General features: G+C 31.8%; 1 protein-coding gene across 2 annotated transcripts; it reads right to left on the bottom strand.

Moving 5' to 3' along the window:
• Nucleotides 1-1,902: 1,902 nt before the first annotated feature.
• On the bottom strand, nucleotides 1,903-23,575 carry LOC130898882 (probable multidrug resistance-associated protein lethal(2)03659). 2 transcript variants are annotated; one of them, XM_057808481.1, is made up of 16 exons: nucleotides 23,322-23,555; nucleotides 16,860-17,010; nucleotides 11,360-11,458; nucleotides 10,620-10,862; nucleotides 10,397-10,519; nucleotides 9,255-9,685; nucleotides 9,039-9,195; nucleotides 8,774-8,976; nucleotides 7,646-7,893; nucleotides 7,010-7,316; nucleotides 6,682-6,912; nucleotides 6,324-6,630; nucleotides 5,079-5,569; nucleotides 4,790-5,020; nucleotides 4,169-4,684; nucleotides 1,903-4,112 (listed from the first exon to the last, which is right to left on the bottom strand). In XM_057808481.1, exons 3-16 carry the CDS (start codon nucleotides 11,434-11,436, stop codon nucleotides 3,637-3,639), a joined length of 4,041 nt encoding a protein of 1,346 aa, XP_057664464.1. In that variant the 5' UTR covers nucleotides 11,437-11,458; nucleotides 16,860-17,010; nucleotides 23,322-23,555; the 3' UTR covers nucleotides 1,903-3,636. The 2 variants fall into 2 exon arrangements, with proteins under 2 accessions (XP_057664464.1, XP_057664458.1); XM_057808475.1 differs by lacking the exon at nucleotides 16,860-17,010 and having other exon boundaries at nucleotides 23,322-23,575.
• Nucleotides 23,576-25,174: the final 1,599 nt, after the last annotated feature.

Genomic DNA, 25,174 nt, shown 5'->3' with positions numbered 1-25,174 from the left:
TGGTATGAACTAGTATTTCTTCCAGTTTTCAATATACTTTGAATCGTGTATCTAATAATTTATCCCCACATTGGATTTTCTCAAAACCTATTTTCTTATCACTTGGAACAATATTAAATCCTCTTGATTCAATGTTCAGTGTTCAGTACCTATAAACTTAACGTTTTCCTCATTGATATTGAATTTTTGGAAAGAATTACATTTTGAAATCAATTTAGACTTGAATTTGTTTGTTTGCCATGTGTGCACTTAGTGATTCTGTATTTCCATAACCGAAATGTCATAATGTTGAGTTTGATTAACGAGTTTTTGGACCCCTTGGATTTTCTAATGCGCTACGTCTCTGGAACACCCTACCGAAAAACATTCCACTTCATCATGGGAGCAAATCGTCGGGAACTGCATTAAAAGCCCATTATTGATTGAATAGATGCTAATTTGCTTTAAGTGTCGGTTAAATTGAGACGCATTCTCTCCTCTATTTTTCAAAATGTGCAAAGTGTTTGTTTATCACAAAGTGAAGGGGGCAATTCAACACATCTAAAATAATTTCTCCTGCTTTGATTCACGACTTGGAATAATTCGAAAATTTGTAAATTGATATCATTCCAATTTTGTATTTAATTTGAATTTACTAAAACTAAACTACTTTGTCTACAATATTCTAAAGCATTCCTATGGCTATGTTTACGGGGGTGAAATTAACCGTTCAATTCAAATAACTCATTTATAAACCTGTCTCACATTTTAATTATTCAGAAAAAATTCAAATTCTTGGGTCTCTAGCCTCACCTTCTTACGCTCACTTGATCATCATGCATGTCTACATAAAATCGGGATTCAGAACTGGAAACTATAGATTTCTATCCAATGTAGTCATCCCTGGAGAATTGAAATCAATTTCTACGATGTTTTAGAGTTCAAAGTAACACCAACTGAGGAGAGTATGAAAAAAGTCCAATCTTTCTTATTCATCTATGATTCGCATTCAAAGTCCTTTTCATGATCTACATGCCACTCAGTTGATATGGTCCTATTGTCCTAATTAATCGTCCTGTTCCTATGGCACTTCCTTTTAGGTTTTCTTACTACCTGTTTATTTTATAAGTAAAATGTTTTTTTCGGCACGAGTGCGCGTTTCGGTGTTTCTGAACACCTCTTCGAAATGTCATTAATTTGTTTGCACTTTGCCTTCTTAATCTTTAAATTATAATAGGACTACTAGAAAACAACCCTTAAAGTGTGACAAAAGTTTTGAGGTCTTCTGATGGGCCCGTCGTGCCTCATTTAAAATAATCTACGACCGATGCCCTTTGAAAAGCCGATCAGGCACTTTAGCTTGAACCTTTTGACGCTTTAGGAAATGATTCCTAACCAACCGAAGAGGTAGAAACTGCGTTGGCTTGGTTCCACTACCGGATGGACACCCCATCAATGAAATCCAACAACTGTTTTTCCGTAAAGCTGGTAACGGGTTTTCCCGTTCGATTTACGTCCAGCTGCAGATTCGATCGCCCCTCCTATTTCTCGTAGCTAGCACCAGATCCTACTGAGGGTACAGTTTTACGACTTTTGGAGCAAACTCGTTGTCCAATGGGCGTCCTTGGCCTCTTGACTGCCTTTACCTGGACCTCCGCGTTGGAAGCCCTGGGTAGAGGAGGGTTGGAGGTTGAGGCAACTTTAGGATCCAGAGCCGCCGTTAAGCCCTGATCCATTTCGGCATCCTTGAACTTCCTCCAATTCTCCTTTTAATTTTTGGAGTAAATTTAGGCTCTCGAGTCCCACTTCTGAATATTTACTTTCAGTTTTATAGTGTACGTTAAGAAAATAACTCTTGGGACGTACCATCAGTTAACCCACTTAGATCCGAACCACCTTGTATAATAAAATAAAGAAAAAAAATACATGAAATATATTTATTTATTTTTTTTTCATTTTACATTTTTTATTACAAATATAATATGATTGAAAATTTAACAAACAGCACATATACATATATAAAAACAAAAGTGACTCGGAAAAATAGAAATAATGTATTTTAGCAAACTAAATTTAACTGACTTTTCTAAAGAAGTCATTTTAACAACAATTTGGTTTATTAATAGGAACTTGAATTCCACAGATCAATTAAAAATAGAAATAATTTGACTAAAAATTTATAAAATTCTGCAAGTAATACTGAATGAAATCCGGCTTTAGTTAAATATAAAATAAAAAAGAGTCACTATCAAAATCTAAAATTAGTGTAAAACATCCTAATGTTAATTTCAATTAATGAAGACTGGTGAAAAACCGGACAAGTTGAAGTTTTCAAAATATTTTTCGAAACTGCTCTTTCTTAGTTCTAAGGCATTCTGGTGAACAGTTAATCAGTAAACCTAATTTCTAGAAACAAATAAATAAATTTCCGATATTTTTCGGAACCGTAACAAAATTAATGGTTTTTTACTCATAACATAATAAAAATATAGACTTGTCCTGTTTTCAATTATATTTCTAAATCTGGATATTTGAATTGTCTTATCACTTCAGTCCTAAATGTAACTTCTACTATTTTTTGTATATGTATGTGAAAATAACGCTTTTCTCAACAAACTATTTTTTGGATCAACCAATATAAACATTGAAAAGTGCAATAAATTAATATAATGATTAAATATAATATACTAAATATCTCAAATTTATTCAACATTTGTTCAATAGAATTATATATTATAGCGTTGAATCCAGCACAACCACTTTAGTATGGTGATATAGCACTAAAATAAACTGAGAATTTCTAGTGATCTTATGCTTAAATTCCAACAGAAAATATGAGCAAGTAGCAAACTCCAAAAACCAATAGTAATTTGTCACTTGTCAGATTATAGTCTAATAAAATGTAAATTCAAATTTTCACGTAGTATTTTTCTCGTGAATTTAGCATATATTTAAAGAATTTATCGTTTAAAAAATGTTGATTACTTTACAGATATATTTTTTTTATTAAATTTATTCAAAAGTCATAGTGTATCTTTCAAAAATGTGAAATTTTTTTAATTAAAATTTAAAAAAAATATCGTGTCCAAGGTAAAAATGTTGAAACATAAATAAATTTTTTTAGATGTTCGAAAAAAAAAACATTTTTAAAAATAAAAATATTTGAACTTTTGATTATATTTAAAAAAGTATATCTCTGAAGTTATTTCTCAACACTTTTATTTTATAGAAAAAATTAATATCCACATTTTTGTTTGAAAGATGTTTTGGTTTTGGGTTATTTTTACTTTTTTCATTTTCTATCCCCCAAATTGACATTAAACATTTTTTCACTATAAATCAACTTATATTGAAAATTGTAGCCTCAACTTTCGTATGATGATTCAAATAATCATTTTAATGGACTATTGGACACATTCATTTTAGTTTTTTTAGGTTATAAAATTATTTTCTAAAAAACATTTTACAATTAATTTGTAAAGAAACTCGTTATTTTCGCAATGCATTTAGGTAAAAATTATCGAATTCATATGAATAAATTCAGTAATTAAACAATAAAAAAATAGTGTTACACATTCTAAGATTTACTTCATTGGCGCAAAGACCGTTTACCAATGAAGAAAAAACCCTGTAAGAAATATACTTTCCTACAAAATATTACGCGTTTTTGTCGAATCTCTCATAATAACTTTCTCTGGCAACGTTAAACAGAGTTTCTACCATAGATTTTCCAGTCTGTTGTACCATACTGTAAAATATACTATTGTGGTTTTGTATTAACAGATAAGGATGATCAAATTCTTTCAGTGTTCCGGCGTCCATGACTAGAACTTTATCAGAATCCATAATAGTGTTCAATCTGTGTGCAATAGTGAGCACTGTACAATCTGCGAATTTTGTCCGTATGGTCTGTTGTATAAGGGCGTCTGTTTGAGGATCAACATTTGCGGTAGCTTCATCCAAAACTAAGATTTTATTATTTCTAAGAATAGCCCTTGCTAAACAAACGAGTTGACGTTGTCCAACACTGAAATTTGAACCTCCTTCAGACATCTTAGAAGTTAAGCCTGAAACTAAATTTTCTACGGCTTCTTTAAGTTCGACTTCTTCAAGAACTTTCCAAAGATCGGCATCTGAAATATATAATAAGTATACAGTTCAAAACTTATAAAAAATTAAATTTACTCACCTGAAAACTCGTCGAAAGGGTCCAGATTTTTTCTCATTGTACCAGAAAACAGGACGGGTTCTTGTGGTATAATAGAAATTTTTCTACGCAAATCGTGTAGTCCAATTTCAGATATGTTGACATCATCTATTAATATTTCTCCAACAGTTTCAGTTAATTGAAATAAAGCATTTATAAGGGACGATTTTCCAGCTCCAGTTCTACCAACAATACCAATTTTTTCTTTAGATTGCACAACGAATTTTAGTCCTTTAAGGACGAAAGGATCATCTGGAAAGTATCGCAAATACACATCTTTAAATTCCACTTTGCCATTCTCTGGCCATGAACTTCTTGGTTTCTTGTCTGGCTTTGATTCTAATTCGCCTTCTTTTTCTATGTCATTGTATTCCAATACTCTTTCCACGGCCGTCATTTGATTTTCTAATTCTGTCGACTGCCGCATTCCCCACTGGAACATCCCTGTAAGTCCTATCGCCTGTGTTATAGCCAAACCTACGTTACCTCCAAAACTGCCTAAAAAAATAAATACTATTAGTTTAAACCTATATATAGATCTCTTCAGTGAAGATTTAGCTTAAAAAAACATTGTTTCAAACTAGAATCTAGAGTAGTACTTACTATTGCCAATCAATAGAAAACTGAAAGTTACAAGTGTTATGTAAACAACACATAGTATATCTAACCAATAACCGAAAGCTCTAGAAGTTGCTATGAAGGTAAACCAAGCAGAGCTATGCAAGTCTTGATGATTATCAAATTCCACAGTTAAAATATCTTCTGCATTGAATGCTCGAATTGTAGTTAATCCCGAAATAGATGCGTTTAGGTGAGAAAATACTGGACTCCTTGCTAAAAAAAAAACAGGGAAATAATTTTGATATCTTAAAACTTCATTAAATCTACTTACTAACACCTTCCAGTCTTTTAACGTTTCTACTGGTTCTTAAATAAAATATTCTAACAAAATAGAAGACAACACCAATGATAAAGGTAGGTAGCATCAACCATGGTGTGACTACTGCTACAACAACAATAATACCAAGAAGAGATAATCCAATTTGAAGACAATCAATCATAGCAGCTGGTAATAATTCATCAATGGAACCCATATCTTTAGAAAATCTATTCAAAATTCTTCCGGCGCTATTGGTGTTGAAAAATCTCATTGTGGCTCTAGATATATTGTTGAACATGTTATCATGGAGTCTGGTAGAAGCACGCATACAAACGATGAAAAAAGTAAAAGAACGAATCATAGTCACCACAATTAAAAGTACTATGAGAATTGTGTAGATATAAATGGAAGTTTCTCGAGAAAAATGCCAAAAGCTAGTAATTGATGTATTGTTTGATGCTCCTGTTAACTTCGCCGTTTTTTCTTCTTGTTCTATATTTACCCTAAAATTAAAAAAATTTAAAACCTTCAGCTGGTAAAGTCTCTATAACACAACAAATATATATTAATATGCAACAAAACTAGTCCACACGAACAATCTTAATATTCTCCAATGTACTTGCGAAACAAAATCAAATGAGAAATGTGAAGGATTGGCAGCTTGGAATTTTTTCAACATGCCTTTCACCCACATCCCAATCGATTCGAATCAATGTCTCAAATATTCACTCTGTATCTTGAAAAGTATTTTATAGCAAAGTAAAGTCTAATTAACATAGAAAATTGAAAAAAAAAAAATTAAAATATACATAAAAAAGTAAATAAATTTTAATGTTACACTTCAAAATCATTTACCTTCAAACGCTATATTGAAACATATGGTATAGAGAGCTTAATTAGGGACACGTCCGTTTATTTTAATTGCTTAAAATTAAGAATGTGTATCCTTCTTTTATCCTTTTCAATTTTTAAGTAGACATATATTCAAAAAATGAAATAAAAAAGGCCTAAGATGTGAAAAGTTCAAGAAATTTATATAACAAACTTATCAAATGCAGTGATGAAGTAGGCAGAAACATTGATTTTAGTATGAATCGGATAAGATAGATATCACATGACTGTTTAAAAGATATTATGAAAAACCAACAAAAGAAAATAAATAATTTCATGAACGCAAAATGCCAGTTATTTTAGAATTATAACCTCAAGTTTTTTATTGATCCTGTTACTGACCTACAAAAATTTTGAAATACTTACCAATAAGACAAATAATAATCAGAAATACTGGCGAATAATTGTGAAGCAATGAAAAAGAAGAAGATGAAAAATATGACACAACAATTTCCTCCAGCTTTAAAATACGACTTGTACACATATCCTCCAATAGATCCTGTGCTTTTCTGTTCTTCCACCTGTTTGGGTGCTTCTTGTTCAACAGAAACTGTACTTCTCACTGACAACTGACGAGATAGTTCCGCTTCTGGCGGTGCTTCTTTTTCTTTGACAGAATCTCCTAGTGATTTTGTAAAATCGAGACCACTGGCTTGCAATTCTCGGAAACTTCCTAAAATCAAATTGATTATTCATTTTAACGGTCACATAACTAAACACATACCTGTTGTTGGAACTCCATCATCTAAATATAATATAGAGTCGATATCTTGTAAATACTGGATTTGATGGGTAACTAATATCACAGTTTTATTTTTTAAGTAACCGATAATGCACTGTTCAAACAGTTCTTTTCCTACGTGAGTATCTACTGCAGATAAAGGATCATCTAACAAATAAATATCTGCTTGCTTGTATACTGCTCTGGCGAGATTAATTCTTGCTCTTTGACCACCTAAAATCAAATTTGATTTTAATTCCAGAAGCAGTTAGAATTTGTCCAAATCCAATTGAACCAATATACATTTTTCTTTTGTAGAATAAGTATTTACCACTGAGAGAAACTCCTCTATCTCCAACTATAGTCTTATCTCCGTAAGGCAAGAGTGTAAAGTCTCTTTCCAAGGCACATTTTTTTATCACAGTCTTGTATCTCAATTTATCCATGGGTTGGCCAAAAAGAATATTTTGTCTGACACTTCCTGCGAATAACCACGGTTCTTGGGAAGCGTAACTAATAACACCATTTATTTTAAGGTTTCCTTCCACTAAAGGCAGTTCTTGGAGTATGACATGAAGTAAAGAGCTTTTGCCACTGCCTACCGGGCCAATTACACCCAAAAGTTGCCCAGGTTTAATCTAAAACAGATTAAAGATTAATCGGAAGTAGATTGGTTTCAAAGTGAAGGTCGATTTTTGGGAAAATCGTGGCAACGTAAATAAGTTAGAGGAATTTTTGTAGAAAGGGGCTTGAGGAACAAGCAAATAAGAATATATACTGAAAAATAATTAGCAGGAAAAATGACTAAATAAATAATGAAGCTAATATATATGTAGGATTGAAATGAGCAGAAGGTTTTTAAATGCATGAGCTTGAATGTCATGATCTATTTTATACACAAGTATTATCGCAGTAATCAATTATTTGTTCAGTATGTAATTTGTGAACAACTTTCAATGTCTATTACCTTTAGATTGATATTTGTTAGGGTATTATCGACAGACATTTCACTCCATTTGGCTGAAACATTAGTTAAACTTATTCCGAGCTCCTCTTTTTCTGGTTTTTCAATTCCATTCAAAGGCGCAGACATTAAACTACCGCTCGTATCTAGAAGATTCGACATTCTATTTTTGACCAGATCAATTTCTTCAAACAACATGAATTTATTAAGCCTCTTCACAGACATTCTACCTTCTGCTATTTGAGCGATACCTACAGAAAATAAAACTCTTAAATATCTTATTTTCACCTTCTATTAATGAAAACACTTTAGTCACAATATAAACAGTGTAGATTCTGTAGTGATACTGAGAGAATGTCTTCAGTATGAACATCCCGAACAATTCCATGCACAAGCAAAATTCCTTTTATATAAAAAAGCTGTAGGTGACACCATCTTATAAAACTTCTGAAGCTTAAAACTCACTCTGAAGAAGAAGCACTAAGGTTTTACCACTCTACATCCTCATGTTTTTGGATGTTTTGAGGATCATGGTGGTAGACCCGAGCTTGATCTAGACAATTATAAAGCACAATACATCTTTTATTCTGCCCTAAACACTCTAAATGTTGAGAAAATTACATATCAGTGTGATACTGTTCCGGTGTTAGTAAATGAAGTATCTATTCTCCCTGTAACCCAAGAATTTAGGAAAAATACACTGCCCAGATGCAAATAATGTCTTGTAAATGTCTTTCTTTAGTGAGATCATCTTCAAGACTTGTATGACCCTTTTCAAATACTACAGCCGATGTTTCTACTCTTTGGATGGATTGTGAAAGAAATTTTAACAATTGTTTTGTGTTAAATCTTCCAAAACAAAGAATTCTGTTACTGCATGATATTGAGTTTTTTGATTGTGTGAAGAGTGAATTTTAAACAACTAAGTATATATGAATGAGTTGTCCAATTCACATGAAACTCCACATGTTTATAAAGATATAGTACAACTAAATCGACGAATTTAAAAGCGCCATCTCTTATTGAATAGCTGGTTACAAACTTACAACATGAAATGTTTTAATATACAACAGTTCCAATATAAATCAGTTATACTTAAATCTGTACGAGAATATAAATTTTTTCACATACCTTGAGGGAAAAATACAGTCATGGATTGGCGGAGGACATTGTAATAGGTAGTAAGTACAAAAACTTTTTCTGCTGTAATCGAATTGCCATCCAACACATACGCTAATATACAAACGAATAAGGCCATTCTTGTATTGTACATAATGAATGATAGGAAAATACCTCTTAAAAATGAATTGCTTCGGATGGATTTTATTTCGTACCTGCAGATAAAATAAATGTATGTATATTTTATTAAATATTCCGTAAAATCTCAAGATTTTACCTTCTAGCTTTTGCTACCATACTTGCAAACGGTTTTTCCCAAGCATACATTTTGATAACCTGTATACCTGATAAAATTTCATTCATTAATCGAACTCTTTCATCGGTCCTTAGTGCCGTCTTCATACGTAGAACTGAGATCATCCTACCCAAATAAGCTGAAATTGAAAAACAAATTATTCAACTACATATTCAATATTTTCGGATGTTTACTCACCTTGTAAGGGAACAAAAGCAATCACAACTAAAACTCCTATAACGGCAGCAACTCCAACTTCCTGATACATGAAATAAGTACAAACAACAGTCTCGAGAGGCGCTAACCACATCTGGTGAGCAAAAATAACAACATAATCAAATCTATTAACATCATTCGATAAAAGATTCACGATTTGTCCAGCAGTGGTATCTCCTAGTGCTGTTTTGCTGAGTCTTAGAGCTTTTCTGTAGATCAATGAACAACAAGCTACCCTAATTTTCATTCCCATGTGACATACTGCGAACATATACGGATGACTCAATAAAATAGAAATTAGGGAACACAGTACCACACCAGCAGCATAGTAGTATGCCTCTTCATGTGTTATTTCAATCTGTAAGAAGGAGTACTGAGAATCCGGATCTACGTTCCGGCGTGAGCGTAGCAAACTAAAAAAAAATATTTTAGTTCAACAACAAAAAATGATCACAAAAAGAATAAAAAATATTAGGATACAAGAAATTGAATCAGAAAACATGGGAGTTGATAATATTTCAAACCAATTACATTTTTATTCATAAATAAAAAGAACTTACCAATGTTTGAAAAGTCTTGACCCTAATTATCTAAATGAAGACGACTATAGGATAGACTGAAACGAGAGAACGAAAATTTGGAGCTCGATTTTGAATATTGGCTGTAGGATGACATTTTTGGTCATTTGGATCATTTTAAACAAGAAAATTTGTTACTTGAAACGGTCCCAAAGAAAAGGGCTTAACGAGTTAAAATTCTACATATTAATAATGGATTTTCCTACTTTTAACTATGTAGAATCAATGAAAATGGTGAATACATACCAAAAACGTACAAATGTGCCCAAAGATTTTCAAAAAATTTAATAAAATGATTAGAAAGACGTAAACTGAAAAATATAAACATCTACTGATTAAAATTTAACAGAAAAACTACTAGCAGCGCGCGCAACTGAAAGAACTGAAGCTATCGTCAAAATACAAGCAAAAATAAAATTAAGTTAGATTGGAAGTGACGTCAAAAAAGTGGTACCCAATCAAATTAAAGAGGTCTTTTGACCCACAATTTTTAACAAAGGTAAGTTTAGAGTCGTGTTGCATGTTGTTTTCTCAATTAATACTTACTCATCAGTGGTATTGAATAACGTAACGTTCAGATTATCATTCAGACTGGATGTTATCGAAGTTTTTTGATATTGAATGTCAAAATATCGTACCAGCCTACCAAGTACAATTGGTTGCGCTAATCTAAAAAAAAATGACATTATATCTTCTCTCTATTTCTAAATGGAAATAATAATGAAGTATTGAAAACAAATTAGTATTATATCACGAATTGACTACTTACTTGACAGCCTCTGCAATTACTAAAATAATTCCCAAGAAAAGATACTCCCATCCGAACGTTTTGAGAAGTACTTTTTGTAAAGAAGGCTGTGTTTCATTTTTCTTTGCTCTTTGTTCCTCTTGTTTCCAATAATTTTCTAATGTGTTTCCTAAATAATCTGATCTGTGTTCTGACAAAGTTTCTGTTAAATCCGATTCCTCTAAATCTCTTTTATATCCTTCAATGAAAGTAGGGATAATATAACTGAAATCAATTGAAATTTTTATACTTCGAAAAAAAATTTACAAATCCGAACCAAGACAAAACGATTAAGCGTAAAAATTGATAACAACCATAAGCTGATGAACAATTAATTAAATTAATCATCTTGAAAATAAAAGTATGCTTCATGATACGCCTCAACTTTAACATACCATCAGAACTAAGAGAAACAGATAAACAAAAAACTTGCAAACGACGGGCTAACAGATATAAAAGATGAACTTAAATCGAGCCACCTGGCCTGGCCTTGATAATCGTAGAACTCTAGCAGAAAAAAAGTCTTCTCCGAATTTGGGATGAAGAATTTATCACTTGATAAATTCCCTTAAAATGTTTTCGATCCGACGAATGAACGTTTCAACAATCAGAATTGAATGACGGTCTAAATAAATGGTATGATGGTTAATTGAATATAGTACCTATTTTATTATTGATTAGTATTATCAATTCCGAACCTTATCTACTGAATATTATTTTACCTGAAAGTAGCTGCTGATAAAGGAAATGCATTTTCTCTAGGGTTTGGTTTTCTGGTTTTCTTGGTAGCACCGTCCATTATCCAATAAAAGTAAAGTTTTCTGAAAAAATAATGATTATTATTAATAGAGAATCGATTTTTCTTTCAAATAATTCCATAGATATTTCAGATAACTGAGAAAGAACCTGTTAATTTGCTTATTTATAAGTATACGAAGCTATCTATAGTTAGTAAGTTATTAGCAGTATTAAAATGACCATGAATCAATAAAAAGTTGGAATAGTTTACCGGTTTTTTTAAATTGACTTTAATAATTAAATGTAACAGTTAAAAATAGTAATCACTTTGATATGTAGAAAACAATTACTTGTAGAGATGGGATATCTACTAACACCCTTAAAAGTTTGAAAATAATTGAGTTTCGAATAAAATATTGACAGTTTTCCGAAAGAAAAAGTGTAGTCGATTTGGGCTTGCAGTTAAAAAGAGCATTAGTACTTTTTTATACCCCAAAACAATAAAACATTTCACCAGATTCATTCATTCAGTGGAGCAAAGGGTCGGTGTTTCAACAGCTGCGGGAAAAGTGGTGAAATCACTATCCTTTTGCGTCGTTTTTGTGAATTACCTCTAATTTTGTTGACGAGGGCTCTATACTTCTTTCTGTTTTTAACTGTAGCCTCTTTCCATGTTTAGTTCATCTGTTACAAGTCTTTCTCGTAATTCTTCTCCATTTTCCCATAAAATTTTGCATATAACTTGTAGGCATCTGTTCATAAACGATTCAATTTTCTGAAACAGTTTTGTTATTTTTGAGATACTTATCAAAGTTCATACTTCATATAGCATTTTTGCCAGGTCCATTCTTCCTTCTATATCATTTTCAGGACCTCCTTTTGAACTTATGCTACTCAAATAGCGAACTTGCTTTACTTGCGCTATTTTTCTTTCATCTAAATCTAAATAGATGGCGCTTTTTGTATAGGTTTTGCTGTGTAGTAATATCTTTGATTTTTGGTTGTTTAGTCCAACTGGTATTGAGTTATTATGTAGCCTATTAGATTTCTCTTTTATGTGATTTCTACTGCTTAAACATGCCATCCGCTAATTCAAGTTTTTCCAGTTTTTCGAATTGATTCCTGACCTTTAATGCCCTGTCTTTCTCATTATCCAATCTAATACAATGTTAAACAGGATTGGTTACATAAGACACCCCTGTATCACCATAATTAATTACATATATATATATATATATATATATATATATATATTTTTTTTTTTTCACGGTGATTATAAATATAGTTTAGTTAATTTTTTTTCGGTAGTTACGAAACCTTTAAGGTCAAAACTGAAGAGATAAACGTTCAGTGACTTGAGGATCAGTATAGCATTTTTTTTCGAAATTAAATTATTAATTGCATCACATTGTTGAAAGAACTGTATATAATATAACCTTTATGTGACATTTTTGTAATCAGCGCTGTAATTTTTAGACAGAGACATTTTCGAAACAGTTAGGTATTATTTTGGAGTCAACAAGTATAGTCAGATAAATAAATAAAACTTACTTATATCGCATATATGAGGATTTCATTTGAATATAATATGTCGGAATCGTTCTTTTCCAAATTTTAAATTAAAAAACAAAATCTTACTGCGTTGACTTTTTATATAGATTCGATTAAAAGACTTTAGGTCTACTTTAATAAATATTTTTTGTTTGTAGAAAATATTTTCAATATTTCTATTTTACGTCGGTGTTACAAAATATTTCTCGAAATTAACAAATACATGAATTGATAGATACCTTGCTACGTAAATATAAAAAAAAGAATGTTGAGGCTTTACGATGTTATTTGTCTGGGTAATACCTTCACGGCCCATTGGTCGCTCTAGCCCTTGAAGGTTTTTCAGAACTGAAGGCTTGTAAGAAAGGCTCTTTCGCTAGGTGGAATCTTTAGATTTTCAGCTGCAGCGTTTCGTAGTTTCTTCATTGTTGTTGCTGTACGTAGTTTGGTTAAATATACTCTACGAATCTTTGATGTAGTTTCGAAAACTTCTTTTATACTATTTTAACGATTTGGCAACATTTTCCAAATATGATATTTTATTGTGTAGTATTGAGTTTCTTTTTTCCAATCAATGGGCAGTATAAAATCCTCTTTATTCACTTTGCTACGTGGATGGTTCGTAGACAAATCCGGAATCAAGAGAGACAATTTTGATTTTAATTTTGAGATTCTTAATCACATCATATCTTTTTCGAACTAAAAACACTGCATGTATTTTCTGATTCTAATATTCTATTTATTTATTATAGATGATTCAGAGTTGACCAGAAACTTGAGCAGCTTCCGAGCTTTCAATTATAATACCACCTACAATTAGTCCAGAGTATTATAATCGTTAACCCAAGTGGAATGGATTACGAGGCGTTTTGAACGTTGAGATAAATGTTAACCAATAGCAAAATAGAAAAAATAAAGCGAAAGCTTATACCGCATCAAATGATGAGATAGATTCTCATGGTGGCAATCTGCGTTGCTTGAGTTTTGAAAATTGCGCTAATTCTTTCAACGCTTCCTTCGACTCATCTTTTGACCAGAGTCGTTGTGAACGTTAATCATGACGTCATGAGTGACGTTATCGCCGTGACCACAACGATCGTAGTCGCTACGTGGAACGCCCTAAAGAGTATTTTAGACGCCGTGAACCCTTAGTGGAATGCACCCCTAGAGCAGTATTTGCAAGATCTACTCGACAGGTAGGCGTCAATTTATCGGTACCCTTTCCTTGGAGAAGCGCAAGCATTTGGAACCAGCCATCCGAACACTACAACCTAGCGAAGATCGATATTGGCACTATAATTTTCACGTGAAACTGTATATTTTGTGCACAAAAACATATTTTTGAGGCTTGATATTAAACCTGTTTAAAAAGTCATTTTTCTATTTTTTTTGTACCAAATTCAATGTTTGAAGCAAGATTATTGGCATTGAAAATGTTCAGTATCTTTTATGACCTTGGACACAAATATAATTTCAACTCTAATTATAAATATATTTTTTCGTATGTATCAAGTACCAGTGTACACAATGTATATAATTTGAGGAAGTACTAAAGTGTGCATTTATAGTTATGGATCTATAATTAAACCCGATTTTTAAAACTTATTCTTACTTACATGTCTATTTTGAAAAACAACTTGCGATAAAACTAATGTCAGCAAAAATGCTTGGTCAGGAGTGAGTGATAAGGATAGAATGAATTACTAACATATAAAGTTACCCGTTCAGTTTATACATATTATTAATAGGTGTGTATTGAAATGATATCTCTTACACAATATCTCTAGTTAACGATAGAATTATAATACTGGGTCAATTTGAAAACGTATCACCCTAGATATTTCAGCCCCTATAGAATAATAGAAAATATTCAAAGCCGCGTCACACGAGGCAGACAGTTTATAGTCTAAATGATATCAACCCTCTAGGTACGACATCGCAATCCCTAAAATCTCAAATGGAAACCTTCAAACTCTCATAATTCGAAAAAGCTCTATAGACGCAAAATGTCCCTAGAGGCGTTTTGTGGTAGAATTTCTTTTGTTCGTCTTGGACCAAACTATAAATTTTGTCATTTAGCTACTATTGAACTGGAAGAAAATATGTGGCGTAGCTCTATGTTGTTGCAGAATCATAAATTTAATACCGAAGTACAAGGGGTAATACGTTATCAACTGTAAACATATTGATACAAGTTTATATTTTGTTAATTAAATGAGAGATTAATTGGATATGTTTAAAAAATAAAAAAATATTCTAGCAGGACTATCGATTTATAGAAAAATATATTATTTCTACTTTTTAATGTGTAGAAAAATGGAAAAACAAATTATACACACTGGTGATTCTGTTAAGTGAATGTTTCTTTAAAAAATGGGCAACGGCATGGAGAATAAATAAAAAAATTTTGCACAAGCTCAGGGCCGGATTAAGCTAGGGGCTTGAGGGGGCTATGGCCCCGGGCCCCAGGTCCAAGAGGGCCCCTCATTTGGAAATCATTCTGTATTTTTTGATGTGTTGACACCACAAATCTAACGTATTGATATTATTTTGTGAATTTTTCCGGGTTTTCGAATTCCTTAAGGGGGCACCGTCATTATTTTAGCCCCGGGCCTTATAAATCCGGCCCTGCACAAGCCACATGTAGTCTGAGTAGTGGTGAAGCTCCAGGATCAAAGTAAGAAATTAAAATGAAAACGAATATAAAACTACTTAAGATAAGGGTAAAATAATGACATGGGAAGACTGGAAAATGGAGATAATCCCACCTATTTGATAAACAAGAAAAATATAACTTGAAATGACGGTGCAATAATGACAATAAACAAAACGTGGATAGACACGTATTCAAAAAAATTATTGCTCGGCTTTGTGTGTTTATTATCGTCATTGTCTTGTCTCCCATTCGTTGTATATAACCAATTCGGCAACTCATTTTGATTAATAAAACTTTCTGTATCTCAACCACTCTTTGATAAGAGATAATAAACATCATATGAGCCCATCCTGTACAGTCATTTAATATAATCGTGTGAACATCGAGAAGACGCAAAGTCAACAGAAAAATAATATTCTAAACTTGTCATCGTTGATTGTTTTAGTATTTTTATTCAATTGCATAATATTATTTTTATGTAATTTGCTTTGTATATTGTATTAGTACTTTTGTAAATGAAGTTCGTTTTTAAAAAGTTTGAAGTACTTATTTCAAACATTTCTATACGTATCTATCTTATATGTTCATTTTTTTCAAATAATATTTAATATTAATTTTTTCAACTAACATTATTATACTCATACATTATACTATAAATAACTGATGCTTATCGGGTTTTCCGTATTTCTTTTGGGTCAAACATTAGTTGACGTTTGAAATTAAGTCAGAGAAACACAAATAAATTAGTCGTGTAGCGTGTATCTACACGCGCTGGTTTGTACAAGTCATTTCAAATGATTCGCTTGTAAAACAAACAAATCGAAGACCGTTTTAAGTGAACCTAATTTTATTGACCTCCTTTAAGGATTCAAAGAAATTCCTGAGATTATGAATTGAATTATTTATTATATCAGAAAATTTCCTTCGTTAATACGCGTAATTTCCAGATTATACAAATACTTTATACCAAATGCTGATAATTTTTTCAAGAAAAATATTTTACATCTGTTAAAGCGGGATTACAAATTTAGTTTTCCGTTAAATATACGAAGGCTATTTAGAAAGTTATAAAAAAAGAGAAAAGAAAGAAAATATGTGCAAACCTTGTCACCAAGATTACGGTGAGTACATTTTGGGATAAACTAGGTGTGTTTTTGATTGATTTTTAGTGTCACAATAAACTGAACGGTACTAATAAACTTTGCTCAACCTTGTAAATGAATTCAAAACAATAACAGGTCTAACATTTTTTTATTCATTACAATGTTGAAGCTTACACGTCACAACCGTTGATTCTCTAGACATGTCATTATAGTACAGTTTTCTTATTTAAAAAAGTGGAGTGTCCATCGATTCGTATCACAGTTTTGTCTAAGTCTTCTATCTTCATTTGTCACTTGTCTGTTAGTTTTCCTGCCTCCGATCTCTCTAAAATGACGGAACCTTTTTTCAAAATTGTTTGGTGGGATGTTTACCTTTAACTTAGCACTTTCGTTACGTATTCCAACATTTTATTATTCAAGGATAAAAGGTTAAAAGGTGATGTGGAATTTGAAGTTAAAAAAATTTAATTTTTCGCCGTTCAAACCACCGTGGAACGCTTTGACGACAAGGAGGAGCTACGGGTGGTGGTACAATTCAATAACTAATGAAATTTTTCAGACGTAACTAATTTTTTTAATAACTTTGTTTCTTTTAATATCAAAATTTCGTTTTTTCGGAAGAGCTCTCGTAACATTCATAAATAATGTTATTATTTCAACTACAATTATCACAACAGAAAATGTTCCAGATATCAAAGGTAATTAATTGTCGGTTCGCAGATAGTCCATTTTAAATATCTTTGAATAAATTACGTATATCTAAATACTGGTTGTGAAATTTCTTTCATCGCCATTCAAATAATTCCATAGTACAAAAGAGATCATTCAAAAATATCAGCGGCAATAATTAATCGAAATTAAATTGATGTTTTGGAAATTTATAAATATACAATAAATCAGAATGTTTCCAAATATAATCAAGCTCCATGACAAACGCCTTATGTTATATGATAGTTAGATAATCTAGTTTAGTTTATAAATTATTCAGATAAAAATTGTTGACACTATTATATTAAGATCGTTATCAATGATTAATGATAAATCAATAAATACTATTAATAAAATGAAGATCCTAATTGACACATTTTCTTTTGAAATACAAACTATTAGTTTTTCATTTAAAAACGAAAGCTTCCATTCGAGATGTCTAGCAAAAAACAAATTATCGCTCGTAATAATCGTAATAATCTGCGATTACTATATTTGATTTAGTGTATTCACTGTATTATCACATTTTATGGTGTTTGTGAACCAAACATTTTTGTAATTTATGTAATCGTTCAATAGTACAAGGTAAATCAGTTCCACACTGATATAAATCACATGCCGTAGTTATAAAAAACGATTATTGTAAAGACCTGACTAGTGTTGTATTATCTCTCAGCCTTACAATACTTGCCAGGACATGGAGTGTACGGCCCCTTTCACACCAAACGAATCCGAATCAATCTGGATCACTCCGAATCAAGTTGAATCTGATTCGTCATCTCCACTCTTTAACACCAGCTGAATCAACCTGAATCTATAAAAATCCTTCCATCTTCTTTTTGTTTTCCTTCTTTTAGTTGCTTTTGAGCTATCATCATGGACGCAGTTGTTTTAAATGCAATAGTGTTTCGTAGGAGGCAACGGCGGAAACAGAAAACAAGAAAAGTGTGGATACATCACATAAATAGGAAAAGGCCGGATTTTGGTATGTTTGATCATTTACATCATGACCGACAATTTTCCTCCACACGTCCACTTACCGGACGAGGAATCTGACAGGTTGGGAAAAGAGTCCCTTCACATTTAAACGGAGCGCTCGAAGCCGAATCTTGGTCAATCAGATTCAACTTGATTCGGAGTGATTCTTATTGATTCGGATTCGTTTGGTGTGAAAGGGCCCTACGGCTCATAATACAGATCAATTCTCGTCAGAAAATCATTTATTTAAAACAGAAATAATATAAAAATGTGAAATAAATACCTCAAAGTTTACTATTGAAAGAAGATACTGAATATTTTGAACGTACAAATAGTTTTAATAAAATTAGAAATTAAATTATTGGAAGGCTCAATCACCTTCAAAGAATTCATTACAGGGCAGTCATAAAGTGCTATAAAGGAAATCAAAATTAACTTCTGTATTTAGAGTACAGAAATACTTGGAAGTTGTGGATTTGAAGATTAAAAACTGACAAAAACGTAAAAATGATGGATAGAACAACGAATACAAGATTTATTGAACTTATGACCTTCAATCTATTTCAACTAATATTAAAAGATTTACAACATTGACATTTTTATCATTTTGAGCTGAGCATAAAACATATTTACTCTTTTCAGTCTTGCAGTCTTCTCTGCTGAGTTAGAATCAGTGCGGCTTTTGAAAAAAGTCATACAACTTTGGAAACTGTACTTCGTTATCGAATATCTGAAACACTTTCATCTGTTTTATTAGTTTTCCAATTCTTCTGGAAAAATTTGTGGTGATCACTCCAGAGACTATATATAATCCGATTACAAACTAATTTTGACGGAATTATTCAAGTACGATGCCGCAGAAGTAAATAATTCATCCTGATTGTTTTATGCTATCTTTAATTTTACTTATAGCATTTGCGCAAGCTAAGGAATCTTAAAAAGAAAGTTTTTCAAATCTTGGATTCAATATTATAGCTTATACTTAATGATGGTACCGGTTCGATAGCCCCCATAAGTTTATGAGACTTCCTAATTGGAGGTTCTTCAATTACTTGATCTATAAGTTTTAATATTATGGAGTACACCAAAGGAATGTTTTATGACGAATCAAAATTTTGCTTTCAACATTTCGTAAAATTATGAGTGCGTTGGGTGGCACGTTCGCTCACTTTGGACTAAAAGCAAATTCGATTTAACATTCCCCAGGTCTTATTGACGCGGTTTGAGCAAAATGAGTCACATATTTTTCGTCGGTTCATAACTGTAGCTGAAACCTCACTAATCATCGCCATAAAGCTCCCAGTTGGGCAAAGTTGGGTAAAACGATAATGTCGCTATCCTCATACGTCGTTTTGTGTGTTTCGTCCAATTTTTTTGACGACAGCTTTTCATTTCCTTATTTTTTGGCTACTTCTGTAGCATCGCGTTACATGTTAAGTTTATCTGATGCAGTTCCTTCTCGACAGGTCTTTTATATATTCATACAGGTCTGCCTCTTTTCCTTTTGATGTCTAAACAATCGTTAAAATTTAAAATGCGAGCAAGTAAATCATTCCATGGAAGGAAGCACTTTCAAATTTTTATAAAAACGTGTAGGATAATTTCTAACAATAAAGATTTTATTGTTTAAACATCAAATGATACTAAATATATCATAAAAGTGATATAAAATTCAATTAAAAATAATAATGATTCTCCAAGATCACACGTAGCCACGTAAGTAGTTTTTTCCCTAAAACTCAGCCGATATTTTGTTTTGAAATACATTTATTTTCCAAGTTGCTCAATAGACCTTTTAAATCAAGGTTTAACAGGTTTTTATCAGAAATGTTATCAATATAACATTCTTTGAAAATTAAGTATGTTATAACCTACACCTGTATAAGGTAAACATAATAACAATAACATTATTAATAATAAACACTTTCTTGTTAGGTAATTATTACTGGAAACAGTCGCAATAAAAAATAAAAAACTTGTGAATTAAGACTTTGCCGTAATAGTTTTTTCACCTTCTTAATATTTGAATTGTTTCGACCTTGAATACCGAAATGGACTCACGCGTATGTCCATAAGTGCATGCACTCACATTACAGCTTTCGAACATTGAAATTCTAACTGTAGTTCATCTACATCATCACCATCATCATCATAAGTAATTTCGGTTTTCATCTGACAAAATTCCTAGTCCTCAATATAAACATGTACATTGTCAAGACTAGTCTGTAATTCTATGAAAAGTAAATTCGCTTTATTTTCTTTTAATCGTTTTTCCTTTGTTTATTGATGACGCAAACGTTTAAAACAGGCGCGGCAACAAGGAAATTATGTGAAATTGAAGGGGAAGACACAATTAACGAGCGTCGTTTTAATCGTTTTAATAGTAGAGACCTGTGTGGGATATTGAGGTTACAAGGGAAGCGGTAGAAAAGATACTATTTAAAATCATTAGGTAGGATCAATAAAAGTTGTCCTACCACACGAATTAACTGAGTTTTAAGCGAAATGTCGAGTAGAGTTGTGTAAGCAGCTACTTGCCGGAAAATCCGAATATGGAAAATCAGTGGTTTGGTTTTTATATGTGTCTGGTGGAATTTAGTATACTTTGAAATCATTCCAGATGGTCAAACTATCAATGTCGAAGTATAGATATATATATATATAGAGAGAGGACAGATGATGCAAATGTATGAGAAATATCCAGGTTTAGTTAACCGAAAGCGGAAATGCTGCGTGGAATAAAATCGAAGAACTTGATGGTATTGAATTCTTGCTCGAATCCAAAGGAGATGTTAAAAATTGAATACCACAACTATCGGTATCCAAGCACAAAAAGTTGGTTTTATCAAGGTCTCAAAGAACTTGCTGAACGTGATAAAAGCACTTTTTAAAAGTATGCCAAGTAGTTATTTCCTATTATAATACAACTGAGTTATTTTAGTTATTTTTACTTGCATTGTATTTTTTGGTTCTTCGACCTAGAATAGTGATACTTATATAGGTAAATTATCGTAATTCTGATAACGAAAATATATTAGTGTTGTTTAGTTTCAATAAGTTGTTATTTATTCTGTCAATTATATTTAATTCGTTCAGTTGTGAGTAATGGGAAATATATCAATTAAATACTGCCAATATCAATATTTATCTAAAACTAACTGGGATTATATAGAAGAAGAAAAAAATATATAATAAACAAGTTCTATTTTTTTAAGTAACAGGACAAACATCGAAATCGAATGAATATTATGATGATCTCCTTTTGACCCACTTTCTTTCGTCGATGTAATCAATAATTGCACGTTTACGTCATCTTATGCGAGTTGGGTGCAAAAAAACGGGAAAAAATTAAAAATACATAAATAGTATCGCGTGATTACGATTTCTGTGGCACCTGAATTTAACCATGGATTATGATGAGATTCCATCCCTGGGAGTATGGGGAAAATAAGAAAAACAATTCAGGACCCCTACGTTTCGATATATAGAAGCTTCAACGTCATTTCTGTTTCAATATTTGAGAAACACGAAAAAATTTATCTTATCTAACCTAAATTGACTGCAACAAAGTCGAGGAATCTCGATTTTTGACTTCCAACTTTCAATATATCAAAAACAGGGTAACGCATAATTTTTTTGATTATTTTTTTCATGTTTCTTATAGACGAAAACGTGAGAAAGTCACTTTAAAGTCACGAAAATCATCAATACTTTAATTGACCTTTCGACCTCTCATATCTAAAGACATAAAATTTTTTGATTAATTGTTTTTTACAGAGGTTAAAATATGTCAGCCATAGTTTCGAGTTTCGACCTCTTAAAGCATGTGGGTGCTGGATTTTTTTATTATTTTCACCACATCGTAATCTGCCCAAAAGTACATAATATACCTATGTATGTATATAAAAGCTTAAAAATATGGGCAATGTTCAAGTTGTTAGTCTAAAACCGACTGACCATTAGCTGAATACTACATATTTAAAAAGTTTAAAAAACTAAAAAACACGCTTTTGTAATATTACAATATTACATTAATTTTCTCATCGGTAATTTTACTTTCAGCTTTTTATTTAGTATAATTAACTCTAAAAGCATGTTTCTCAGTGTATTTTATTAATTTGCTTTTTTAAAGCCGTCTATAATAGGTATATGCAAAAGTTGCACCCCACGCTTATATAATAGTGGAATTAGATTTCTCATCAGTAACTGTAGTCTTGTGCCCAAGAACTATTTATTACTTTTTAGTTCGATTAAACTCTAAAAGCGTGTTTTTGAAGGTTTTTTTCCACTATATTTTATTAGGCTCTAATATTTGGTTAATACTACGCACCTAAACATTTTAGAATCCTACAAATCACTTTTCCGTAAATAAATTTAGCAGGCAAATAAATTTTCTTGAGTAAAAATATACCAGTTGATTAAAAAAAATAATAATAAATTCAACAGTTATTGTATAAATAATAGATCAGGTATTTCGTAGATACTCAATTACAAAAACAACTCCTTTCGTACGCCTTTAACATTAGGAAGATAATTTGATACATCACAACACCTATCTCCTATAATTATTTTCAAGTATGAAATGCCGACTTTGTAGTTTTGTAGTTTGTCTATTAAACACTTCATATCTCATAGATACATACAAATTCTAATAAAATTACAAACAGGAAAACAATTTAGTTTCCCTGTAAATGTATTTTTTGCGTATTCTTCATAAAATTATAATAAAATTTGTAGTTTTTGTTAACAACACATTTTACATAAATATTATATTAGGGATTCTCTAAATATTTCTTTCTATCATATATTAGTCTACTGAGAGTCCAAAATAATTAAAATTGTTGGAATATAAAAAACCGAAAAAAAAAATAGTAAAGCAAATAAAAAATTAACTTTAAATATTTTAGTTTTTAGGTATACCCCACATTATAGGATATACTATATACTCACTTTTAATTATAATCTCGTAAGTTAATGGCAATATTCCAATCGTAACGTAACCGTTTCAATAAATGAATTAATATATTATGGAATTCATTTCTTGACTCGTCTGCGCATCGGCAATTTCCAACGTGCTCTCACTACCACATACACTCACCATGTGTTCAATTCTGATAAAACGGATTAAAACGATACAAAGATTCACTAAGAAGTTCCCAATCCCCTTCGTACCGTTAAAAATCGGAATCGATCTGAGCAAAAGCGAAATATTGAACCTAAGCGCATCGCAGTTTTGGCACAGGAAACCATGACCTTGTTCGTCAGATCCACAGGCGGCGAATTTAAATTACAGATTGATATTGTACCTATTCAGGGAAGGACGCAGTTAAAATTATAGATTGGTCAATATTTTCATAGTTTTATGTAGGTTATTTAATGATTTTTCGATTCATAACAGCGATTTTTAATATTATAAATGGTTGTATTTTTCTCTATATTAGTCTCGCCATTATATCTTATCTATCTCAACTATGCATCAGTTCTTATTCTTACATCCCTTGATTCAGATGGAATGTATTATTTTGAATCTACAAGTCACATCCTTTGTTTTTTGCTTTTTTTGATAAGGACATAAGGCCGATGTCCAATACATCTGATTTCCGATGGTACATAATCAAAAGATATTATTGCTCAAACATTTTGGTGCATATTAACAACTGACATTCTATGAATTCAATGCACTTATATAACATGAAGTTTTTAATATCTCCTACAAAGCACTTAGAGAGAATGTGGATAAAGTTTTCGTCCTCTGTTCAACAGAATCTGTACGTTGCATTATCTGCTAAATCTAGCATCTTCAGGTGTCTATTGAGGCGAAAGTTTCTCGACAAGACTCCTGTTAGTATTCGTAGATTGCTATTGTCTTGATACAACCAGCTCATCTTCTCTGGTCATAGCTTCCCTGGAGTGTCTTTACTTGTATCAAACTCTGTTGTCTCAATAACTGATTTCACCCCTATCTACCTTCTTTTTCGGTGCTTTCTATTTTGTTCTATAGCTGATACCACAAAATGATTCAGGTCTTATGAAGGTTTTGTCCGCTCCTACTTTAGCGAGTCTTCTTAGCCAGCTCATCCAGGCATTCCTAAATGTTGCACCTCATTCAAGAGTGTTTGGTTCTAGGCCTATACACTCTTATACCCGATATTTCTACTGCTTTGGAGACATCCGTATTCCATTTGATGAAATTTCTGTTCATTTCTACCATGATATTTTGATCCCCTCTAGTTCTACAGCTCATTTTTAAGGTAAATTTTTTCACAAAGCTAAAATTTTTCGGTTTATCCTTCAAGAAAAGACAGAGTAAGAAATACAGATGTCAAAGAGGAATGCTGGATACAAGACATTGTGAGATGGAGAAGACAACGTAAAAAGCAGTAGTACAACCATGTAAGACGGATGGACGAGATCAGACTTCCGAGAATAGTCCTAGAAAACAACCCGCCCCGCTGAAGTCCTCCCAGGAGACCACCTAAAAGGTGGAAAGATAGTTGGTAATCCACCTCCCAGAAAAAGATGCAGAGGCAGCTTCAGAATTAACAGATCGACAGATCTCCAAGAAGTAGAAGAAGAAAAAGATTCTTTCTCTGCCATTTTTCCGCCACGCTTTACAATACTATATGGAGAGGTTCAATATTTAGAATTATTTCTAGTGCAGCTGTTGGGAATGATCTCATGGCCCAGATTAAACATATGCAAACCAGTCTTTATACAACCCTAATTCTTTCCTAAAAAATAGCTGCACAAGGCTTTATTTCTGTCTTTATTTTCCAAACAAAAAATTATTTGAAAAAACAGTT

Source organism: Diorhabda carinulata, chromosome 1, assembly GCF_026250575.1.
Source record: "Diorhabda carinulata isolate Delta chromosome 1, icDioCari1.1, whole genome shotgun sequence".
Lineage (NCBI taxonomy): Eukaryota > Metazoa > Arthropoda > Insecta > Coleoptera > Chrysomelidae > Diorhabda > Diorhabda carinulata.
Note: the sequence above shows the minus strand (reverse complement) of the source record. Positions and strands in the feature narration are given on the sequence as shown.